This window comes from Staurois parvus, unplaced genomic scaffold (assembly GCF_062004578.1).
Source record: "Staurois parvus isolate SC_StPar_1 unplaced genomic scaffold, SC_StPar_1.0 ptg000105l, whole genome shotgun sequence".
In the NCBI taxonomy this organism is placed as follows: domain Eukaryota; kingdom Metazoa; phylum Chordata; class Amphibia; order Anura; family Ranidae; genus Staurois; species Staurois parvus.
This window is the reverse complement of record NW_028317901.1, coordinates 1,643,506-1,668,795: the sequence shown is the minus strand read 5'-3', so window position 1 is coordinate 1,668,795 and position 25,290 is coordinate 1,643,506. Positions and strand designations below refer to the sequence as shown.

Below are 25,290 nucleotides of genomic sequence, written 5' to 3'. Positions count from 1 at the left end.
GAGAAGGCTGTCCACAAGGTATAGGGATGTGTCTATGGGAATGTTTGACCATTCTTCCAGAAGTGCATTTGTGAGGTCATTCACTGATGTCAGATCAGAAGACCTGGCTCACAGTCTCCACTCCTTTCTTTCGGGTTGAGGTCAGGCCAGTCAAGTTCCTCCATCCCAAACTCGCTCATCCATGTCTTTATGGACCTTGTTTTGTGCACTGGTGCGTAGTCATGTTGGAACAGGAAGAGGCCATCCCCAAACTCTTCCCACAAAGTTGGGAGCATGAAATTGTCCAAATGTCTTGGTATGCCAACTCCTTAAGAGTTCCCTTCACTGGAACTAAGGGGCCAGGCTCAACCCCTGAAAGACAACCCCACACCATAATCCCCCCTCCACCAAACTTTACACTTGACACAATGCAGTCAGGCAAATACGGTTTTCCTGGCAATCGCCAAACCCAAACATCCATTGGATTGCCAGACAATCGTGATTCGTCACTCCAGAGAACACATCTCCACTGCTCTAGAGTCCAGTGGTGGTGTGCTTTACACCACTGCATCCAACAGTTTGCATTGCACTTGGTGATGTAAGGCTTGGATGCAGCTGCTCGGCCATGGAAATCCACTCCATAAAGCTCTCTAAGCACTGTTGTTGTGCTAATCTGAAGGCCACATGAAGTTTGGAGGTCTTTAGCTATTAACTCTGCAGACAGTTGGTGACTTCTGCGCACTGTGCACTTCAGCATGTGCTGACCCCGCTCTGCGGGGGCTTTTACGTGGCCTACCACTTCATGGCTGAATTGCTGTTGTTCCCAGTTGCTTCCATTTTGTTATCATACCACTAACAGTTGACCGTGGAATATTTAGTAGCAAGGAAATTTCATGGATGGACTTATTGCACAGGTGGCAACCTATAACTGTACCACACTTGAATTCACTGAGCTCCTCAGAGCGACCCATTCTTTCACAAATGTTTGTAGAAGCAATCTGCATGCCAAGGTGCTTGATTTTATACACCTGTGACCATGGAGGTGATTGGAACACCTGAATCAAATGATATGGAGCGGTGTCCCAATACTTTTGGCAGTATAGTGTAGATCTAGTGGTCACCCCAGACTGGCCAGCTAGCACACGCAGACCTTAGCCATGCACTTCGTAGGCCGCAACATAGCCCCATTCAGACCGGGGTGACCAGTGAGTTAAACGTCTCGTGAGGGTGCATATGAAACGGGCTCTAAATGTTTGCATCACAGTGTTACCCTGGCCCAGAAGCTCCCTACTTCGGTGGAGAGGTGGTTCTGTCTATGGAGCGTACCGACAGTTTCCCTGGACTAGTAAGTAGATCTCCACCCCACACCCCCCCCCCCCTTCCAGGAGCAATGCAGGGCACAGGTGCTCCTTTTGGGATGGTTGGCCCAGCACTTCCTGGGCCTTCAGGTGTCTCAAATCTGAAAGGCAGCTACCTGGTTGCTTGTGCACACCTTTACTAAATATTACAAGGTGGATGTCTTGGTGTCTTCAGATGCATATTTTGGCCACAAAGTTTTGCAGGCAGCGGTTTGAGGTTTCTGTTTCCTCTTGGGGGGGGGGGGTATGTTCTGGTTGGGCTCCTCTGTTCTTGTTGAGCCCTGCTGGCCTGGTTTTATATCTTTTCATGATTGGCATTGTTTTTTTTCCCACCCCTGACTTGTTGGGCATTGCTTTGGGGTGTCCCTATGGTCGAGAATAGAAGACGCTGGGTCTATCAATAAACATAAGAGAAAATGGGATTTTTTTGCCATTCACCATAAAATGACTTTCTTTGCCTGTTTTTGTTAGAGGCAACAATTAGTTTATTTGTAACTTTTCTCTGACGAGTGCAAAATATCTGTTAGTTTGTGTTTCATGTTAAGAGAAAAGTTGCAAGCCATCGCACCGATTATGTTTTAGTGTTTAGGGACAGCTTCACAAAATTCTGCAAGTCTGAAAAGGACACAAAGCTCACTGTGAAAATGGACAGTGTTTGAAAGAAAGAACAGATTGAAAACAACATCCACTGCCTGTGAATTGGAATTATAGCATTATGTGGTCAAATTATTATTATTACACAGTCTTTATATAGCGCCAACAGTTTGCTCAGCGCTGTATAATTAATAAATTAATACAAATAATTACAGTGAACAAAATAGATATCGAATTAACAAAATCCAAGTTAAATAAAATCTAAATGATATTTCTACATGGCAAATAGTTTACTAGCAGGTGTAGTAGAGTAATAGAAATCCAACAGACCAACCAGTCATGACATGCATGCTGCTGATTTTGTGTAATTGAATCACTAATTGAAAGGGGCATGTTCAAAATAATAGCAGTGTGGAGTTCTATTAGTGAGGTCATTCATTCTTTGAAAAACAGGTGGCAATTATTGCCCTTATTTAAGGAAGGAAGGCAGCAAATATTGTACATGCTGGTTACAGTGCATTTCTCTCTGAAATTCTGAGGAAAATGGGTCGTTCCAGACATTGTTCAGAAAAACAACGTACCTTGATTAAAAAGTTGATTGGAGAGGGGAAAACATATAAAGAAGAAGTGCAGAAAAGGATAGGCTGCTCAGCTAAAATGATCACAAATGCTTTAAAAGGGCAACCAAAACCTGAAAGACATGGAAGAAAGCGAAAAACTACCATTCGAATGGATAGAAGAATAGCCAAAATGGCAAGGACTCAGCCAACAATCAGCTCCAGGAGGATCAAAGAAGGTCTAAAGTTACCTGTGAGTACTGTTACAATTAGAAGATGCCTATGTGAAGCCAAGCTATCTGCAAGAAGCCCCCACAAAGTCCCACTGTTTAAAAAAAGACATGTGCTGAAGAGGTTACAATTTGCCAAAGAGCACATTGACTGGCCTAAAGAGAAATGGCGCAACATTTTGTGGACTGATGAAAGTAAGATTGTTCTTTTTGGGTGTAGTGGGCGGAGACAGTTTGTCAGACGACCCCCAAACACTGAATTCAAGCCACAGTACACTGTGAAGACAGTGAAGCATGGTTGCGCAAGCATCATGATATGGGGATGTTTCTCATACTACGGTGTTGGGCGTATTTATCGCATACCAGAGATCATGGATCAGTTTGAATATATCAGAATACTTGAAGAGGTCATGCTGCCTTATGCTGAAGAGGAAATGCCCTTGAAATGGGTGTTCCAACAAGACAACGACCCCAAACACAAGAGTAAACGTGCAACATCTTGGTTCCAGACCAACAAGATTGACGTTATGGAGTGGCCAGCCCAATCCCTGGATCTTAATCCAATAGAAAACTTGTGGGGTGACATCAAAAATGCAGTTTCTGAGGCAAAACCAAGAAATAGAGAAGAACTGTGGAATGTAGTCCAATTATCCTGGGCTGGAATACCTGTTCACAGGTGCCAGAAGTTGGTTGACTCCATGCAACACAGATGTACAGCAGTTCTCAGAAACAGTGCTTATACAACTAAATTTTAATTAAGTGATTCAAAGGAAAGCAAAATCTTCAAACATTTTTCAGTTTATATAGTGAATGTTTGGGTTTGTAAAGAAGAATACAAACACTGCTATTTTTTTTGAACAGTCTAATATTCACTTTTCTTCAATTGTTTTTAGAGGAACAACACAAATTTGATATATTTTGCTTCATGTTTTGATTTGGAATAGAATGTGTAGTGTTCCCAATGCGTTTGTGTATATAGAAATAAAAGCTATTAGAAGGATTTTGAGCTTTATTCACTTTTTTCAAACACACTGCTATTATTTTGAACACAACTGTATGTTCCAAATCTCTGTGTTGCATTATCATACGTAGTTAACATTTCAGGTTTACTGTGTATCTAGGTGTTGTTTATATTGGTTTATATGTACAGTATACTGTATATACAGTTGTCTTCAAAGGTTTGCATACCCTTGGAGAATTGCTAACCTATAGTACCATTTTTGAAGAAAACATGAGTAAGCAGGCAAAGCACATTTCTTTTTTTTTTATTATGGGATTCATATTCAACTGTAGGTCATAGTGGAATGGCACAATCATAAAACAAAACATGGCTACAAGTAAACAAATGAAATGACCCCTGTTCAAAAGTCTGCATACCCTTAGTTCTTAATAGTGTGCATTGCCCCCTTTAGCATCAATTGCAGTCTTTTGCAATATATAAATAAAAGTGCAGCGCTAAGTAATAAATCTGAAAATTGTCCACTGTAAGTCCAGTTCATATAAACGTGCCAGGTGACAAATAGAAATCAACGATGGTGATCCGTGAGGAAGTAGCAGAAATGCGCACTCACCAGAAGGCGGATATACATAAGCAGTATATATCAAAAGCCCATGGATCCTCGGTCAGGAAGAAACAGGTCTGGTCACCGTGGATTGGCCTTTCCTTTCCTTAAAGGTGCAGAGCAAAGTTCTTCCTCCTCTTAGGTGGATGCTTGGATTCCTAATAAGGACTCTTTTGTTATTCTGAAAGAATAACTAACTTTTTGTCTGTGCCCATGTTCCAGCAAGCGTGACAGCTCGTGAGGAGAGAAAGGCCGATAACCAGCATTTCCTTATTTACATGCGATCAGCTGTGATTGACACAGCTGATAACATGACAGAGCCGTCGTCTTCGGCTCTTTCCGTTGGTCGGTGATCTGCTGTGTCCAAGGGACACAGCGCACCAACGACCGCGGTGCTGCACGCCCCCGGATCGCGCGCGCGCAGTTAGAGTGGGAGGACATTATATGACGTCCTCCCAGAACGAGAGAACTGCCTTGCGCCCGTCATTTCCGCATATGGTGGGCAGGAGGCGGTTAAAAGCTAGCGACCATAAAGAAGTATGCGAATCAGGCTTCAGGGCCAGAAGGTTTGGATGATCTGGAAATAATCACAGATAATCTTCTATAAGCCTGATGAGATCCAAGTACCACATCCCGAAATGCTCTCCATTTTGCTCCTACAAAGTAGAGTAGCAAGAAGTTTTTAGGGGAGAAAAAAAAAAAAAGGGTATAGATTAAGCTGAACTAATTTCCATGAGTCACCAGGGAATCCACTGTGAAGGCCCTGGGATCCCTGGATCTGAAAATGAACAATTGCAGTTGGCTGTTGAACCTAGTTGAACCTAGAAGTTAGGAGATCTACATCCAGCATCCCCCATCTGTGACAGAGGTCGTGAAGAACCACTGGGTGAAGAGACCACTTTCATTCCACTCCATTTACAACTGAGGAAGTGAGTCTGTCAATTTTCCAAGCCTGGAAATTGAAAAGAAGATAGGGCTGGTATGTAAAGTTCAGTAAAGTCAGAATCTGATCTGTCTCGCTTTGAGATGTGAGACTTTTGGTTCCCTCCTGGAAGTGTATGTAGGCCATTGCTGTTGCATTGTTTGAATGAATTCAAAGATTTCTCATATGGACACAGCCACAACAGCAGGCTGCAGAGCAGGACATTCTAGGAAGGAAGAGGCATTGGAAAGGGCCTCTTATCTCTTATCCACCCAAAAAAAATGGCTTGACTCATATTGAGAGAGTCAAGGCGGGGAAAAAAAAAAATTGCCAACAGGCAAGGTCTTTATTGCAGAAGAGATAAGTTACACTTACCTGCCTGTTCACAATCCCCTGTAGAATGTACACTGAGCTGCGCATACGAGGGAGTGATGTCATCCAATCAAGACAGCCCAAGACCAGCACCTGGAAGAAGATGCTATCACTGGCGAGGGACACTGCAGTGTTTGACCGTTGGAGGAAGTGCCTCTTCTCATAACTTCTTTTCTGTGATCCATACAGGTAGAATCCAGTTGTCCTTCGAGACAGCGGAGTGACTGTACTAAATGTAAATTTTAAAAAAACTTCAAGAATGCAAAAAAATTACAACTTCATGAATGTACTACTATCCTGTGAGATCCAAGTCTTGTCAGAGCATACTCATACCAGCTTTTTGTGTTCCCTGCCTGCCAGTTCCAAGATCTGGAGTGTAATCACTTACTGATCCCCCTAGTTTTGGAAATCTTGTGCAATACTGCCTAATGCATAGAACACATGATGATAATTTCAGATGAATGATAGTTCATTTTTTTGCATGCTAGTCTCAAATAGAAAACAAATAGGTTGCCAAAGTTACAAAAATTGTATTGTATCCTGTTGTTTCAGAACATGCACGATCTTGATCACTTGATTTTTTTCATACAAGTAATCATTTGTTCTGTTATCCTACGAGAAAAGTTATCATGTTTGTTCCTGTCGTGATCGGCTCTTGAAAGCTATTTACTAATGAATAGATTAATCACTTCTTGGTCCGATTTTCTCATCATATGTACTAGGCCTTATCCTCTATGTAAGAAGTTATTGCTTTTAGTCATATTAAAATATTCTTCATCACCAACACTGGTTTGCGCCCTCTGCTTCCGGTCTACTCACCTCTCAGCTGGATTCCCCTGAGATCAGAATGAAGGAGCTGCAGCCTGTGTGTGATGTAAGTCTTGACGATCCTTCAGTCCTGAATCAGCCTTTTTCCCTTGCATGGACAGTATATGACCCTGACGCATGAAGTACATATTTATATGAACTCTATTGAACTTCCTATGTTTGCAGTCATTATCTTTGTTGTGCTATACTCTGTTTCCTTTAAATTCTCCCAGACTTCCTCTACCAAAGCGCACAGCACAGCCATCCAAAGCAGTGTGCTTACAGTGAAGTACAAGGACACAGCACAGAGTAAAACAGCACATAGTTAACCCTTTGATCGCCCCACGTTAATCCCTTCCGGCCCAGTGCCATTAGTACAGTGTCAGTGTTTTTTTTTTTTAGCACTGGTCACTGTATTGGTGTCACTGGGGATGTCAGTGACACCAAGTCCGTTCCCCCCAGTGTCAGAATGCCTGCCGCAATCCTGCTACAATTCGCTAATCGTCGCCATTACTAGTAAAAACAAAAATAAATAATTTAAACGTATTGGGATTTTTGTTTTAGCAAAGACATATAGCAGAATACATTTTGGCCTAAACTTATGATGAAATTAGAATTTTTTTAAATTTTTTTTACTGGACATGTTTAATAGGAAACAGTCAAAAATATTTTTTTCTGAAAAATTGTCGGTCTTTTTTCTTTTTAATAGCACAAAAAATAAAACAGGCACAGGCAATCAAATACCACCGAAAGAAAGCTCAATTAGTGGGGGGGAAAAAAAGGATGCAAATTTCATTTGCGTGCAGCGTTGCATAACCACGCAATTGTCAAAGTAACGCAGCGTCATAACGCAAAAAGTGGCTTGGTCAGGAAGGGTGGGGGGACGGGGTAAATCCTCAGGAGGGCAAGTGGTTAAAAAAAAAAAAGCCATGTATTCTTTTTTGGATACACAGAATATAACTGGTTACTAACATTTATAGGCAAAGTTGATCCAGGGAAAATGAGGTTTGCTGGTAGTTGGTGGTATTATGCAGAGCTGTCCTAACAGTTTTGCCAGTGTCCAATCTCCTGAAGTTAGCAGCATAAGCTGAATAATTTCCTCTCTTCTGTAATGTAAAAGAAAGAAATATTGTTTCAGTGTCATGGTTTTTCTTTGGACAGTTGAAGAATTCCAGTGTCCCAAGGACTTGCAGAGAATATTGATGAAGCGAAAATTCACATTTGTAGGGAATAAAAAGATGCCAGGTTCATTCAACTTTTGTAAATATTGTGCTACCTGCCATGATATACTGTGCTACCTGATGTGCAAGGGGGAGCCACAGAGACATGCTGCATGTTTGAATTTTTCTGCATCTCAGGGACTATTACGTGGACCCCAAAAACGTTTTTTTTTTGTTTGTTTTTTTTTTACAAAAAGGGTTGTTGCTCCTCTAAATCTGTAAATCGGACAGCTGACATACAAACACAGCTTTCATAACATGAATACATGCAAAAATTTACCATTACAGCATAACACTTTAATTAGCACTGAAGTTATATAATAAATACATTAAATCCATATTTACAACCCTTTATCAATATCCCCACAATGGAACAATAAGATTCAGTGAAGCTTTAAAGAAAATAACTATTTCCATAAGCATTGTTAAAAACAGGTCTCACTACAGTGCACCCCCAGCAAAGATAAGTTCCAGTGCAGCCTGGATATCTCCTCCAGTAGCCTGTAAAGCCCGCAGACTAAGCTCCTCATCCCGGATACCCATATCCCGTAGTTGTTGGAGCTGAGGTTGCCATTGGCTCTGAAAGACAGAATAACAGCACAATGCATAAACAAAAAGGGACGATAAACTCCCTATATCTATATCATTTCATCTGCAACTTCTCCTAGTCTGTCAGGGGCAGCATATTGATGTTCTTTAGCAAGGAACATACATTCCACATTAATAATTAAGCTACCAAAATTAGTGTGTGTTGTAAATTGCCGCCAGCATTGTTCCTGTTTCTTCTTGCTGGAGGTCGCCATTTTGCTGAAGCCCAGAGCCCTTTGCTGCAGTAAATCTTTATACTGTCAGTCGATAGGCCTCTAGTAGCTCTGATTTTTTGAACAGTGCCAAAAAATAGAGAGCAACTGAGCATGTGCAGATCAGGGGGAGACGGTGCATTTTAATGGAGTTTAAACAGTATAGGCACGCGTTTTTGCAATGTTATACATAGCTATAACTGAAAAAGGTGCCAGCCTGAAGTGATCGAGCAGGACTTAATTTTCTGACTTAAGTTTCACTTTAAATTACCTATTTGTTTTTTTTTTTTCAACAAAAGCAGGGTTACAGAGAACAGGTTGTAGTACAACTTGTTATTGTACAATCAGAAAATTAATTAGTAAATAGGTTTACAAAGGAGGTATTTGCAACCATATAAAAATCATGTTGCACAGTAAAGATTTTTACATGTGTGATTCATTGCAGCCTAGAAGAGGGTTTTCCACTTGCCAGGAGAAAAATGTACTCCCCAACATGCATAAACATCAGTGGATTACTTATGTTTTCTTGGGTTTCTCTACATAGCTAAAAGATGGAAACAATTACAAACATTACAAATAACCAAACACAAAATCATGAAGCATACAAACCCTAGGTCAATGGCACCATTAATGGTTAGGTTTACCTCATTTTTAACCACATACCGCCAAACAACGTACCTGTATGTCATCGGGTTTGAGTGGATATACCGGGGCCATGGCTGCAACTGCAGCCATGATCCCGGTATCTTTTTTTCCACCAATAATGCTGCATAAAGTAAAAGCTTTCCAAGTGGATAATTATGGTCTAAGAAACTAGAAGCGACAAGTATTTTGTCGTGTCTGGTTTCGGTCTACTGTAAACAGACCGTTACCAGTCTGTGAAAGCATCAGATCAAACCGACCTGGGTTTGATTTGATGCTTTAAAGGGCAGGAGAGATCTGGGGTCTAATAGACCCCAGATCTCTCCATAAAGAGGATCTGCCACTGGTCCAGTTATCACAAGGGATGTTGTTCATAAATGTGTTGATAAAATGAGAGACAGTGTAAAAAAAAAAAAAAGTAAATAAATTAATAAAAAAAAAAAAATTCTAAAAGTGCCCCTGTCCCCCCCATGCTTGTGTGCAATGGTGAGCAGATATATAGGTTGCGCACGCATATGTAAAAACAGTGTTCACACCACATATGAGGTATCGCTATGAACATTATAGCAAAAGTAATAATGCTAGCACCTGACCTCATGTGTAACTCTAAACTGGTAATCTATAGAGGTCTGTAAAGCGCCGCCTATGGAGATTTTTAAGTACCGTGATTTGTCGCCATTCCACAGGCGTGCGCACTTTTAAAGCGTTACATGTTAGTTATCTAGTTACTCGGTGTAACATCATCTTTTATATTTTACCAAACAACTGGGTGTTACATTTTGTTTTTGTACATTAAAACTCATTATAATTTTTCCCCCAAAAAAATTGTGTTTGAAAAATTGCTATGCAAATACTGTGTTACATAAAAATTGCAACACCCACCATTTTATTCTCTACGGCCCCCGCTTAAAAAAAAAAAAAAAAAAAAAAAAAGGAAAAGATTTTTACGTGTAGGAGAAGAATGTCAGAATTGTCCTGGGGCTCAGGTGGTTAAAAAGGGTTTACAAGGATTAAACAAAAATTTGAAAAAACTCTAACAAGACTGATTTCTTAAAAAGGAATTTTGATTAATGCATTAATCAGATATACCTTGGACTCCTGTAGGTCACGCAACAAGTAAAGTATAAAATAGTGGATACATCTGTCTGTCTATTCAAGGTGTAAGCACTCTGTTACTCTGCTTACCTGCTGGGATGTCTGGCTAGAAGCCTGCAGAGCATGCTGGAGTGCTTGGCTGAACAAGTCATTCGTTATCGGTGTTCCTGACTGCACACTTGATGACATTGGAGATGTCCCTGAAGAGTGGCCCTATAAAATAAACATTCACCAGTGTGTAATCTCCTGTGCAAAATGTAAAAAAGTTTGACATTTAAAATTACTCTACAAAGCAGCACAATCTCAGACACATACAAAGCAGCACAATCTCAGACACATACAAAGCAGCCCAATCTCAGACACATACATTTTAATAAAACTGTAAACTCAATCTTAGTATTAGAGAAATATGTAGGAATGACAAGGTGCTAACCTGTGTTCCTGGGGTGGGTGTGTGGGAACTGCTTTCTGGGGTACTTGCAAGGGCTAGTGCTGTTGCCAGTTCACTTTGAGTGATGGGCCGAGGTCCTGAAGCTCCTGTGTATCCAAGAGAAGCAGGACGGGGACCAGCAGTATTACTAGATGACCCAGAGCGAGAGGCCTGATGGAAAGAAGTGTAAAAAGAATTAAGTGGTTTACACAGAAATCTCATTGTGGACTGCTCCTTCCAAATTCATAACTATGGCCAGCGATTCTCTTACCTGTGGAAATTCATCTTCTTCATCCGACAGACCATCAAACAAGAACCCACCTAACAGAATAATGAAAGATGACAACAGCAAACATGAACAACTCTGAGCCACAAAACACAGAGAGTGAATGATACATGAAAGTCTAAAGAAAAGACAGTCAGCAGCAAGAAGAAACAAATGCACTAAAACACATTTACAAAGCCAAGGGGTTTCCTGGCAGTTCATACCTGGCATGTGCAGGGTTGCAGGGGGCACAGTGTGGGCAGAACCGTCTGGTGTAGGTAGTGAAGAAGCTCCACTTACTGAATGCAGAATTAGTATTATGGCATTTACTAGTGCAGGGTGTGAGGCCACCAGCCTGAGAAAAACATTGGAAATGATGTGCATTAAAAAAAAAAATATATATATATATATATATTAATTTCTTACAGGTACTTATACAGCGCTGTCAATTTACGAAGCGCTTTACATATATAATATACGTTCACATCGGTCTCTGCCCTCAAGGAGCTTACAATCTAATGTCCCTAACTCAAATTCAGAGATATACCAGTGCAACTGCTTGCCCGCAGCAGGGCTGAATGATAATAAAAAAAAAAAAAACTACCTGCCCGGCACCCGGAACTATATGTCCTAGTAATCGGGCGATATAAATTCAGCATCCCTGCACCTCCTGTGTGCTGGAGTGGGGAGGACCTATCTCCAAGGGTTGCCTTGTGTTCCAGAAAAACTGTCAGAAGTGACTTATGCAGATAGCAAAATAATGAGAGATCAGAGAGGAACCATATAGGTGCTTTGATTAGGTCAGCGCTATTAACTTGCTGTACACAGAAACAAAAGCAAATCACTCTCTTGAATCTGTTGCAAAGCTTCTGACCCGTAGAACCTGCCGGTAACGGCACTTAAGCTTCATGTACGCAAGCCTACCCTGACCGCCGCAAAATGCAAATCACAGTACCACAGTTGGCATGCTTTGCCACGTTTGGCGGTTTCCCACGGTCGGTGGTCAAAACATTCCTATCCTGAACGCGATTCTTCCGCGTTCAGGAGAGGGAGGTTCACCTAAACATGGCAGCTCCTAAACTCTGCTAAAGGCCTATGTGTACATGGACACATAGGCTTTTATGGAGTTGAGTTTAGGAGCTTTGGCAAAAAAATGCCAAAAGCTCATAAACTCGTGTTTAGGAGCTGCTCGTGTACATGAAGCCTTAGGCCCCATGTACATGGGGCACTTCTGAACGATGGAAACTGACTGCTGGAAAACGTACGTTAAAAAACGTCTGTTTAGCTGCACTTGCATACCACGTTTATGAGCATTTGCGTTTAGAAGTGTTTTTTTAAAGATAACCTCAGGAGACCTTCCAAAATGCCCAGAATGCACTGAAAAACAGTAAAAAAATAACTATTTCAGACATTTTGAGAGAAATAGAGAGAGCAGAAACAGAGAGAACAGTATTGAGATTAGCTGTCTTTTTTTTTTTTTTTTTTTTTTGTGGTGTTTGGATATGTTCTAGCTCATTTCTGTGCAGAAATTATTGCAGCAGTGTCTGAGGTTTTGCATGAAAGAAAATATGTTAAAGTATGGTGTACCAGGTCCATTTGAGTACCGGGAAAACGCTTTACATGCATTTTTCATGATGAAAAAAGGCTCTGGACAGCATCTGGAAATGGAAGAGTTAAAAAAAAAATCAAAAGCAAACGCTTATAAACGCGGTTAGCCACGTTTCCACACATTTGGCGTTTGAAATGCTGATAAAATCAACTGCATTTAAAAAAATGACTGTAAACTCAACTGCCTGTAAATGACAGTGCACATGGACACATAGGAAAACATTAGGTTGTGTTCAGGGGCTGCTGGAAAAAAACGCTGAACAGCTCTTAAATGTGAGTTTATCAGCTGAAGAGTACATGAGCCCTAACTGTTGCAGGCTGATAACACTAATTTACTTCCATGCAGTTAATAGCAGCCTGCTGTATGAGCTCCTCGGGTTGGATAGTGCGCTGCCTATCTTATATACAGCTTAACCACTTGCCTACCAGGCACTTATACCCCCTTATTTACCAGGCCAATTTTCAGCTTTCAGCGCTGCCGCACTTTGATTGACAATTGCGCGGTCATGCAACATTGTACCCATATGAAATTTTGATCATTTTTTTCTCACAAATAGAGCTGTCTTTTGGTGGTATTTAATCGCCACTGGGCGCTTTACTTTTTGCGCGATAAATAAAAAAAGTGCAAAAAATTTGAAAAAAAAAAAAAAAGGTTTCTTTGTTTCTATTATAAAATTTTTCAAACAGGTAATTTTTCTCCTTCACTGATGTGCGTTGATGAGGCAGCACTGATGGGCACTGATAGGCAGCACTAAAGGGCACTGATAGGCAGTACTAATGAGGTGGCACGAATAGGCGGCACTGATAGACAGCACTAATGAGGTGTCACGGATAGGCGGCACTAATATGCAGCACTGATAGGTGACACTGATGATGGGTACTGATAGACGGCACTGACTGGCATCACTGCTGGGCACTGACTGGCGGCACTGACTGGCACAACCGCTGGACACTGACTGGTGGCACTGACTGGCGGCACTGCTGGGCTGCACTGGTGGGCAGCACTGGTGGGTGGGCACAGGTGGGTGGCACTGGTGGGCACAGGTGTGTGACACTGCAGAGTGGCACAGGTGGGTGCACTGCTGGGCACAGGTGGGTGATCTGCTGGGCACAGGTGGGCGGGGCTAGTGGGCGCACTGCTGGGCACAGGTGGGCGGAACTTGCGGGTGGCACTGCTGGGCACCGATCATCAGTGCCCTGATGATCGGTGCCGATCCCCGCTCTGACAACTGCCGGTTCTCGGCAGTACTTTCCTCACGATCTGACAGCGTGAGGAAAGTGCAGCCGAGAACCGGCACTTGCATTTCCCTCTGATCAGCGTGTCATTGGACACCGCTGATCACGTGGTAAAAGGCCGCTGTGATTGGCCTTTTACCACATCACATGATCAGCTGTGTCCGTAGGACACAGCGATCATGGAGATCGCCGGGTGCGCGCCCCCTGGGGCACGCAGGAGAGCGCGTTCTGGGAGGACGTCATATGACATCCACTCAGAACTGGCCGGCCGCAGTGCAGCCGTCATTCGGCTATCTGCGGTCGGCAACAAGTTAAGGAGCGAGTGCGACACACACACAGACAAGGATAACAACACTTCTGCTAATTGCAAGACAGTGGCTATGTGTTGTCAGCCTGCAAGAGAAAGGGCCGTTACTGAAGATTCTCCAGGTAAGAAACTTTACAAGAGATTTGCAAAGAACAATTTATTTAAGAAAATTGTATACAGTGACACATTACTATACAAGTAACAAAAAACAAAACTAAAAAAAAAAACCCTCCACAATACTTAAAGTCTACTTTCTTCATCTCAGCTTATTTATTGTACATTCATATCTTTTTTGTTATCAATGTTTACTTTTTAGTAAATACTGTAAGTAGTACATTTTGTAAATATAAATAACCCACTCTACACAAAAAAAAACCCGGAGATGTATACATACGTGTCCAGCATGCTGGGATCAGTAAACACAGTGAACAAATCTTTATCCTGCAGCACCCCTGTAAATTGAGATAAAGAGTTCTCATTTAACCTCCTCAACTATCAATGCTATTCACTAAGCACATTTTAGTAATTGTACTAGTAAGTACAATTGTCAGTAAGAGCACTCACTCCATTTACCCTATTTTGTGTTCTGTTTAATCCCCTGTAGAACAAGCACACACAGCTCCATGGCAAACGTGACTTCTAGTGGCAGATTGTTACATAATATAGGTTTAAGGGTAGATTTAGGCATACATCAAAATCTCCCTTGCCTCTGAAGGATACTAACAGGCAGTGAGGAAGTGACGCAATGCCTCCTCACTGCCTGTTTTAACCCCATTTTTACCAACAATCAGGATTCAACTGCATGCACTGAATGCAGTTGTGGAATGTTTTCTTGCCAATTACTACACCATGTAGCGTTTGGTAGGCTTGGCCATGTCGGGTGAACTTTGTAAACACCCGTCAGCTGTCTATTGCAGCTTAAGGGGGTAGGGGGATTAGACGGTAGAGAAATGCAGCTCAACAGCTCAAATTTTTGCCACCCCCTTTGAAGGTCTAAATGAAGCCTTTCTATGACATAATCATGTAAATTCTCTGGATAAAGGTCTAATTCCATTATTTTGTTCATTTTTCAACTTACCCATAGCCACAGGATCAGAACTCAGGCCAGGTGTAGCCACAACTATTTGCTCCAAGGACTCACGGCTCCCAAGTAACTTGAACACCTGCATGACAAAACTAGACAGTTCAAGGTTGGCAGATGAATGAAAACAATAACATGAAACAAAGCCAAGTTTGTGTTCTGCCCTAAAAGAACTGTGGATGTGGCAAGACTCCAGTAATTTATCTACAACAGCTTGCTTTGCTACAGAACTCTGACAAGGAAACCTCAGACACACTGCAAAAAGCTTCTAGAGGCTTTCTAGCTTTTGTGCAATTGCAAATACTGGTATGCCTGTACACTTAAGATTTAAATATATGCTGAGATTAGCAATGCCATAAAAGAGGGGTATGGAATTAAATTTCACAGAGGCTAATCAGAAGATTTTTCTTCCAAGAAAGGCTTGAATCACATGTTTGTCCAAGGACTCAGATCCTTTACATCACCCCCCTCTCCTCTTATATCATAATGCCGTTCTTACGTCAGTGTCCTCAGTCCACCTTGCATATCACAATCCCCTCTTTACATCACAGTCCTCCACTTCACAGCACTGTACTCTGTCCCCTTTCACAGTAGTGTTCTGAACCCCCCTTCACATCAACACTACCCACCACAGTAATGTCCTCCTCTGCCCTCTACATATCATCCCCCGACAGTAGTGTCCTCTTTCCCCCTTCATATCCTCCCCCCACAGGACTGTCCCCCCCAGCAGTGTCCTCCTCCCCCTTCACATCATCCCTCCCCCACAGCACTCCCCCCACAGCAGAGCTTCCCCCTTTCACCCCCAACAGCACTACCCCTCTTGCCCCACAGTAGTGCCTTCTGCCCCTTTCACATCGCCCCCTCCATCCTCCCATAGTAGTGCTCTCTGTCCCTTTACATCATCTTCCTCCCATAGTAGAACTTTGTGTCCTAGCAACAAATCACCTGCTGGTTAATCTGGAAAGTCATCTCAGGCAGCTCCCGCTCCCACCCTCCAGCCAGTGCTACTGTGCCTCTCACTCTCCGTCTGTCCTGCCTCCCGCTCTCTGTTCTGCTGTGGTGACAGTATTGGCTCCTAAAAATGGCAACTGCAGGTCCAGAGGTGACAGTGACTCGATCTGGACTGTGGTCTGCCATTTAGTGATGCCTGTCATAAAAAGCAGTAGCAACATTAACTGCCTTTTTAAAATCTAGATATATCCAGGAGAGAGCACCTAGGCCATTGTGCAGAAACCGGAGCTGTAGCGAATACTCACAGCATCACGGTAGGTAGAGCTGGTATGTAGAGCTGTGTGCAGAGCCCGAAACTCACGGCTAGCAGCTATCTTATCTACAGGCTCTGGAAGAAGAAAAACAGATTAATAAAACTGGGTATACTTTGTGTATGATTACATTAAGAATAACTAAACCAGAGCAACATACAGTATATAACCTAAAATAAAGTTACCCACCAGGCCGAGGAGCTGGTTCAGGCCATGCTCTGCGCAGAATGTGGACAGTGCTTCCTGATTGAACACCATAAAACTCCAAGGTCTGATCATCTCTAAGACGCCTCCCACAATGGACCAGATCTGGAGAGAAACAGACTGCCTATTGGTGAAATCTTGTACTGAAAGATATACGCAGGCTGCCATTGCTGATCTCTCCTTCTGAAATGCTATCTGGTTCTTGTGCATATTCAATGGATTTGATACTTTCATAGTCCATAGCTAGAACAATTATGTCTTCTGTCCAGCTCCTGGACTTTATTATACTGACAACACAGAACACAACACAGCTGAGCAGAGCATTCTATTATTGCATCTTGTATTTGGAGCTTCTTTTAATTGTTCTGATTCAAACTTTTATTACATACTTATGAGGCAAATGACTAACCAACACATGAATAAAAGTCAGAAATAGATTGGAAATGAATTTTATGGATACAGATTGGGCTTTAGTAAAGTGTATGCCCAGCCCATTTTGTTTTAAATATATTGGGACAATTAGAAGCCCTGTTGTGGTTTTAATGCGAGCTGAGGCTCAGAAAAAAGATTTCCCCTCACTTCCCGTTCTGATGATACCAGACAGGAAGTGAGTGAAACACTCAACGGTACCGCAGTAAAGACAGAAATAGATGCTTTTTTTTGGCAGAGCAGGGAAAGGCTAGAACTCCCATCAGATTTGTCTGCGGTCTGTGTCCCTGCTGCAGATTTTTTCTGACTTCTTGTTTGGCAAAACTATTGTTGGTGTCAGAAAGTGAGGCAAAAAAAAAAAAAATCTACCGATGCCCCAAATAGTATTAGTAACTCTTGCACACTCTATCCAAAACTAAATTGAACAGTTTGGCCAGACAGACACTTTAAGTGGTGTATTTATAAAAAAACAAATTGTATAAGCAAGTCTTCCAGTGAAAGTGCATGTACAGGGGTGTGGGAAATTTTTTAAAAATCTACTTGACCAGGGACTAAATCTGTGCCCCAATCTACTTATCCCTCATGACAATCTACTTGCCCTGATAAAAATAAATACATTTTAACCAAAACCATATTTAAATCTGCTTTAAGTAACATCTGGGGCTTTTAAAAACAAAAGTGGCTTTATGGCGACTTAAACGTGTAATATTTTTATCATTGCGCTGTTTATCTTCTCCTCCCCTCCCTGCCTGTCTCCAGAACTGCACCTGGGGACTAATAGGGAGGACAGAGACCTTGAAGCGTAATGAGCACCGCTTACGTGCTTGTCAGGGAAGGGGAGTGTCGGGCTTATCCTTTATCCCTTTCGCTGCCAGAGCCGATTTTGCTTTTTTTGCACACGTTTAAAAAAATAATTTAAGGCCTGAAGGTTACAAAAAACTCCAAAATATTATATATTTTCTGAAATCACAGACCCTACAGAATAAAATAGCTGTATTTCCAATTTTTTATGTCACACGATATTTTCACAAAAAGGTCTAGGAAACAAACTTTCAGTAAAAAACACACAAGTTAATTTTAGGGCACAAAAAGCAATACATTATCCAATTTTTTCATACAATATAAAAGACGAGGTTGCATTGAGTAAATAGATATCTAACATGTCAAATCTGAAATTTGTGCGCTTGTGAAATGGCAACAAACTTTAGTTACCTATATCTTCTATAGAATTATTGCTCTCATTCTGGCGTGCGCAGCAATATGTAACATTTATCGCAATCGTCGTTTTCACAGGTAGGCGCCCTAGCACGTGCTCTTACATTTGTAAATGCGTACATATGTGGGGGGTTTTATGCTTGGGTGTAACTTTAACTGTTGAATAATAAAAAAACTAATTTTTTTTTCATCACATAGGAGACAAAAAGTCCCCTATGTGATGATTTTTGGTGACAGGTTCTCTTTTTTGAGACATCCAGGGTCTAAAAGACCCTGGATGTCTCCCCTGTACTACACTGAATGTAATGCAGTGCACATCACACTGCATTTCATTCTTTCCTGGCCTCGATGGCTGGGAATCTGTCAATGGGGACCCAGAAGTGACATCACATCACTTCCAGGTCAGGACAAGAAGGGGAAGGAAGCGGATGTGTCCGCTCTCCTCCCTCCCCTATACCCGCTGGCAGCCACTGACTGGTCCCAGGTCCGCATATGGGTAAGCAGAGTTTGGGAGACATAGCGGGCGGGGGTGTGGGGAGCAGAGGCTGGCAACATAGTGGGCTGTGTGGAATCAATAAGGAGGTAGCGCTGCCGCCCTAAATGCTTCCACCTGCCAGGGGAGACCTGCTGCTTCCCGCAGCAGGGCTAAAGGTTAAATAGAAAAAAAAAACCTGCCTGGGCGATATAAATTGAACGTCCCTGATGTACATTTGTTCGGAGTGAATGTACTTAATAACCAAATGTTTCCTGCGCTGGTTGAATGTTTTCAATAGATTTAAACCAAAATTTACAGCATTTGGCCACTAGATAGCACTAACTACCACAAACATTTCCTATGACACTTACCACCCATCTGGCCAAATGCAGTATTTGCAGTTTTAAAATCAATGAAACACATTAAACCAGCACAGGAAATAGTCTAATAACATTTGTTTTCACCCCATTCAGACAGAATAAATGTGCATGCACTTTCACTGGGTGAGTTGCTATGCAATTTCCTTTAAAATACACACCTTAATTCAGAACTTCTCATTTATCTACTCCCAACTAACCCATCTTATCCACCAGGCATAATTGAACAGCTTTGATGGTGAAACCAAAAGATCTTCTTTCTATCTATTGTTCAGCTAGCAGACTTAGATGCCTCTTGGCTGTTTCTGTTGTGTAGGACAGCCAATCACAAAATGAAAAAGAGACACTATCACAACTGTCCATTGGAACAGTCACATCATGCAATCAATGAATGCTTGGATCAGATCTTAGTTTATAAGCTGACAATTAACAGAATTTAAATTATTGTGTAAGCTCTTTAACAAATAAACATTAAATAGCGAGTGCATCTGTGAAGTGTGGTGAGGAAGAGCCCTCAGGGAACTTTAAGGATTAGTTCACCTTTAATGGTAATAGCAGCCATTGGGGGGAGTTCCATCCTGCTCTTATTGCAGGGTGGGGTGGGTCAGCTACTAGAGAGTTCTTTCATACACGCTGTTCATGACCTACATATATGGAGGGGGACAGGAACAATAATTTGGACAGCAGAGCAGTGGTATGTAATGTGCTGAGGATTTTTTGAAAAATGGCCATTAAAGGTAAACTAACCCTTTAAAGGTTGATACCTGCCATATGGAAAACAGTGTAAAATATATCCAGTATTTAAAGTAGACCTTTAGTCAGAAAATAAAGTCTTGCTAGATCACTTCAGGCTGGCCTCTTTTGCAGGTATACCTATAAACATTAAAAATAGGTGCTTATACGGTTTAACCACTTGCCCTCCAGAGGATTTACCCCCCTTCCTACCAGGCCATTTTTTGCATTACGGAGCTGCGTCACTTTAACTAACAATTGTGCAGTCATGCAACGCTGCACCCAAATGAAATTTACTTCCTTTTTTCCCATGAATAGAGCTTTCTTTCGGTGGTATTTGATCGCCTGTGCATTTTTAATTTTTTGCGCTATTAAAAAAAAACGGCAATTTTGAGAAAAAAAAAATATATTTTTTACTTTTTGCTAATAAACCTGTCCAGTAAAAAAGAAAAAAAAAATGTAAAAAACCAAATCTCATCATAAATTTAGGCCAAACTATACTGTTACATGTCTTTGCTAAAAACAAAAATCCCAATATGTGTAAATTATTTGGTTTACGTAAAAGTTATAGCGTTTACAAAATGGCGGTATATACTGGGATTTTTAATTTTTTTTTAATTTTTATTAGTAATGGCGGTGATCAGCGAATTGTAGCAGGATTGCGGCGGGCATTCTGACACTGGGGGGGAACTGATTTGGTGTCACTGCATCCCCAGTGACACCAATACAGTGATCAGTGCTAATAAAAAAAAACACTGACACTGTACTAATGGCACTGGGCAGGAAGCGGTTAACATGTGGGGTGATCAAAGGGTTAACAGTGTGTTTTGTGCTGTTTTACTAGGGGCTGTGCCTGTGTGCTTCACTGTAAGCACACTGCCTTGCATGGCAAAGCATGTGCATGGCAAAGCAGTGTGAAGGAGCTGACGGGGAGAGAACTGTTTTGTTTACAAACAGTTCCCCTCCCTGTCGGAGATGCTCGGCAATCACCGGGTGCCGATGCGCCCCCTACCTGGAAATGCAAAATCACGAATCTATACGTGATTTTGCGCACCTGCACCGCCCTGTAGCAGTTCTTCTGCGGATGGGAAGCGGTTAAAATCCAGTAATATACTGGATCACCCTGTTCTGCACATGCTCAGTTGCTCTCCATTTTAGGAATTTTTAGGCACTGACGAATTTCTTGAGGTCGATCTGCTGACAGCCTTAAAGCAGAATTAAACCTTCCTATTCTTTAGAACTAAGGAAGCTGCTTCTTTTTGATCTGCAACTGCCATGGTGCTGCACATGTGATCAGTTAGGACTCCAACCATTTGAGGATTTGATAGCTTGGTTGAGGACACAAGCAAATATTACAGTTAGCAATCCTGACATACCAGGAATATAACTGTATTTTGAAACTGTTAAATTCATTGGTTTAGTTCTGCTTTATGATTTACTGATGTTCAGGGGCTCTGGACTTCAGCAAAATGGCTGCCTCCAGCAAGAAGAAACAGGAGCAATGCTTGAGGTAATTTACAGCACACACTAATTTTGGTAGCATAATTATTAATGTGGAATGTATGTTCCTTGCTAAAGAACATTATTTTTTTATTAAGCTGCTATGGGTAAAGTTCCGCTTTAACTTGTATCTGAACAAAAAGAGATGAAAAATAATAAAGAATGGCGTACACACTAAATATGATGTATATTCCTCACCAATCAGTTCTGGATCAGGAAGTGACTCTGGCAGGGTCGCAGTAATCAGCTGTTTCACAACTGACACTCGATGGCCACATGTAGCATTCCCATTGCTCGCAGACTCGACCGGAAGGTGGACAATTGATTTTGGAGCGAGGGGCTGGTCAGCCAGCTGGACACATATATGGAGCTCCGACATGATCAGACTGTAAATTTGTTCTAGCTGTTCAGGGAAATAGCAGACATGTTTTACGTTCAGAATGCAATAGTATACTTACTTGATAAAAGAGTGCAAAAACACCAATTTACGAAAACAAAAATAACAATAAAGTATGACCATTATGTATGCTCTAAAATCCTATGAATTGACCTGCTACAGTTTATATTACCAACTTCAGAAGTTGGAAATAGGTAAGTGCACAGATTTTTTTCTATACACGTTCGGCAGGAGAGGTTGGAGGAGGAAGGGGGGAGAGTTTTTCCAACTTCTGAACGTATTGCCAATAGGTTTACTTTAAAGTGACACTAAAGCTTTGGTTTTTTTTGCCTATACTTACCTGCTCTGTGCAGTGGTTTTGCACACAGCAGCCCCAATACTCTTCTTTTCAGGTCTCCGCCGACGCTCCTCCTCCTCGAGCAGTGCCCCCAGGGAAAGCTGCTCGCCCTGGAGGCACTGCTGTGCGCTCGTCCCCGAGCCACTGCTCTATGCGTCCAAAAGACACATAGAACCTCACTGACCTGATATCCAAATACCACCCAACGTGTACTCTTTGCTCCTCACAAGACCTCCTACACTCCAGTTCCCTGGTCTCCTCCTCCCATGCCCGACTCCAGGACTTCTCCAGGCCTTCCCCCATCCTCTGGAACTCACTACCCCAGAAGGTTTTTTTTTCCTTCATGAATAGAATACATGAAGGCAAAAAACCTGGAGCCTTTAGAACCACTTTAACCCATTAATGCTGGCACCTCCTGGCCCTTTTAGGGGTTTATGATTATGTGACCGCCATGATTGACTGTCACAGAGGTCATGTGATCAGAAAGCTCCCGATCGCTCTCGGCACAGCTTGTTCACATTTTGGTATCAATATGCGGTCTCTCGGCATCAAGGCCCAGCTGCTGAGAGGCCACATATTTGTGTACTGTTGGCACAAAGTTAAAGTGGAACTAAAGTCATTACACTTACCTCCTCTCTAATGTCTGAAGGCTACACAGAGCCCCTCATTGGTGCTGGCATCTACTCCCCGAGCGTCAGTCTTCAGGCATCCATATTGGTCGGAACACAGAGACTGTGCCGGCCATGTACACTGATCTGCACATGGCCAGCCTAGTGTACACACCTCAGAACACTGAGCAGGCAGGTAGGTGTATGTTACTGTAGGAGAGACATCACCCTGTGTGATTCCTCTGTGATACATCTCCTGCCTGCACACAAGGTTTACAAGTTTAATGGTAAGCTTTGAAAATGAAAGCAAGAAGCTGATTGGTTGCCATGCACAGCTGCTCCAGTCTGATGAAATCCCCTCCCAGTCTATACTGTCAGGACATGAACTGAGATCATATGGGGGGCTCCGACCACTACCTCACCCCTGGATGGATGGAGTGATAGAATGAGGAGTAGAACACAGGACAGACTCTGTCACACCGCTCCCTCCATCTGTGTGATGACACAGCAGACTGCCACACTCGGGAATGTCCCCCCATACATAGACCCCCATTGTGGAGCAATGCTGTGTGATGGACAGGACAGGGGGAGCCCAGAGAACCCGAATACCGACCTGGAGAGCACTCACCTCACTGCACTTCCTTTGTTTACGCTGCACTCGGAAGTGACTCACCAAACTACACTTCCCATCGTGCACCGGACGAGCGAGGACAGACAATCTCACTTCCGCCCGCTCTCCATTTTGCCAGACTACAGGAAAATGTACGCACAGTGTGTGGGCGGAGACTAGCGGGGGCACGATCACGTGGTTCTATCAGGTGGCTAGATGTTTTACAATGGAGACCTTTCTGCTGACACCTAGTGGCAGCTCACATATTTGCATTCAGGTGGAAAAAAGCAATTGGAGATGTTCAAAGCTTATCTTTGCTGCCACCTCCTGGTAACATCGTGCAATAACACTTTACCAGGCTAAACTATAGACCAGTGGGTGCCGGACGGGGCTCTTTGCTTGCTTTTATCCAGCCCTTCAGGCACTATTCCATCCACTGACTCCATCAATGGGACATCATTCCTGCCACTGACCCAACAATGGGGCACAAATCCTCCCATTTACACAAATTATAGTATATAATTCCACTCAATATCACCAACAATGGGGCACTATTCCTCCTAATGACAATCAATGATGGGGCACTACTCCTCCCACTGACATCAATGATGGGGCACTACTCCTCCCACTGACATCAATGATGGGGCACTACTCCTCCCACTGACATCAGTGATGGGGCACTACTCCTCCCACTGACACTGACAGTGGGGCACAATTCCTCCCAAAAACACAAACGATAGTGCACAATTCCTTCCACTGACACCTACATTGGGACACAACTCCTCTCACTGACACCAGTGCCAGTGCTGGGATACAATTCCTTACAGCCATGGGGCACCATTCCTCCAATTAACATCAGTTGTGGGGCACTGTTCCTCCCAATGACACCAAAGACAGGCCACTATTCCACCCATTGACACCAACAATAGGCCACAATTCCTCCCACTGACACCAATAATGGGGCACCATTCCTCCCACTGACACCAATGATGGGGCACCATTCCTCCCACTGCCACCAATGATGGGGCACTATTCCTCCCACTGCCACCAATGATGGGGCACAATTCCTCCCAAAAACACAAACGATAATGCACAATTCCTCTCACTGACAGCAGTGCTGGGATACAATTCGTTACAGCCATGGGGCACCATTCCTCCAATTAACATCAGTGGTGGGGCACTGTTCCTCCCAATGACACCAAAGACAGACCACTATTCCACCCACTGACACCAACAATAGGCCACAATTCATTCCATTGACACAATTGATGGGGCACCATTCCTCCCACTGCCACCAATGATGGGGCACCATTCCTCCCACTGCCACCAATGATGGGGCACCATTCCTCCCACTGCCACCAATGATGGGGCACCATTCCTCCCACTGCCACCAATGATGGGGCACTATTCCTCCCACTGACACCAATGATGGGGAACTATTCCTCCCACTGATACCAATGATGGGGCACTATTCCTCCCACTGACACCAATGATGGGGCACTATTCCTCCCACTGACACCAATGATGGGGCACAATTCCTCCCAAAAACACAAACGATAATGCACAATTCCTTCCACTGACACCTACATTGGGACACAATTCCTCTCACTGACACCAGTGCCAGTGCTGGGATACAATTCGTTACAGCCATGGGGCACCATTCCTCCAATTAACATCAGTGGTGGGGCACTGTTCCTCCCAATGACACCAAAGACAGACCACTATTCCACCCACTGACACCAACAATAGGCCACAATTCCTTCCATTGACACCAATAATGGGGCACCATTCCTCCCACTGCCGCCAATGATGGGGCACTATTCCTCCCACTGACACCAAAGATGGGGAACTATTCCTCCCACTGACACCAATGATGGGGCACTATTCCTCCCACTGACACCAATGACGGAGCACTATTCCTTCCACTGACACCAGCGATGGGGTACTAAACCTCCCCTAATTCCAAAAATTGGACATTGTTTACTCCCAGTGAAGCCAGGACATGTTCTTCTCTGACTTCCAGCAGTCCGGCCCCCCTAAAGTCTGAAAGACCATTAACTGGCCCTTTCTTTAGAAAGA

At 42.9% G+C, this 25,290-nt stretch overlaps 1 protein-coding gene across 2 annotated transcripts; it reads right to left on the bottom strand.

The window, feature by feature from the left end:
- Positions 1-7,876: 7,876 nt before the first annotated feature.
- Positions 7,877-23,343, bottom strand: UBL7 (ubiquitin like 7). Of its 2 annotated transcripts, none has more exons than XM_089671372.1 (11): positions 23,230-23,343; positions 21,458-21,662; positions 16,517-16,636; positions 16,322-16,404; positions 15,063-15,147; positions 14,379-14,436; positions 11,058-11,188; positions 10,840-10,889; positions 10,572-10,739; positions 10,229-10,351; positions 7,877-8,180 (listed from the first exon to the last, which is right to left on the bottom strand). In XM_089671372.1, the coding sequence occupies exons 2-11, from the start codon at positions 21,636-21,638 to the stop codon at positions 8,043-8,045; spliced, it is 1,137 nt and encodes a 378-aa protein (XP_089527498.1). In that variant the 5' UTR covers positions 21,639-21,662; positions 23,230-23,343; the 3' UTR covers positions 7,877-8,042. The 2 variants fall into 2 exon arrangements, with proteins under 2 accessions (XP_089527498.1, XP_089527499.1); XM_089671373.1 differs by having other exon boundaries at positions 23,215-23,270.
- Positions 23,344-25,290: the final 1,947 nt, after the last annotated feature.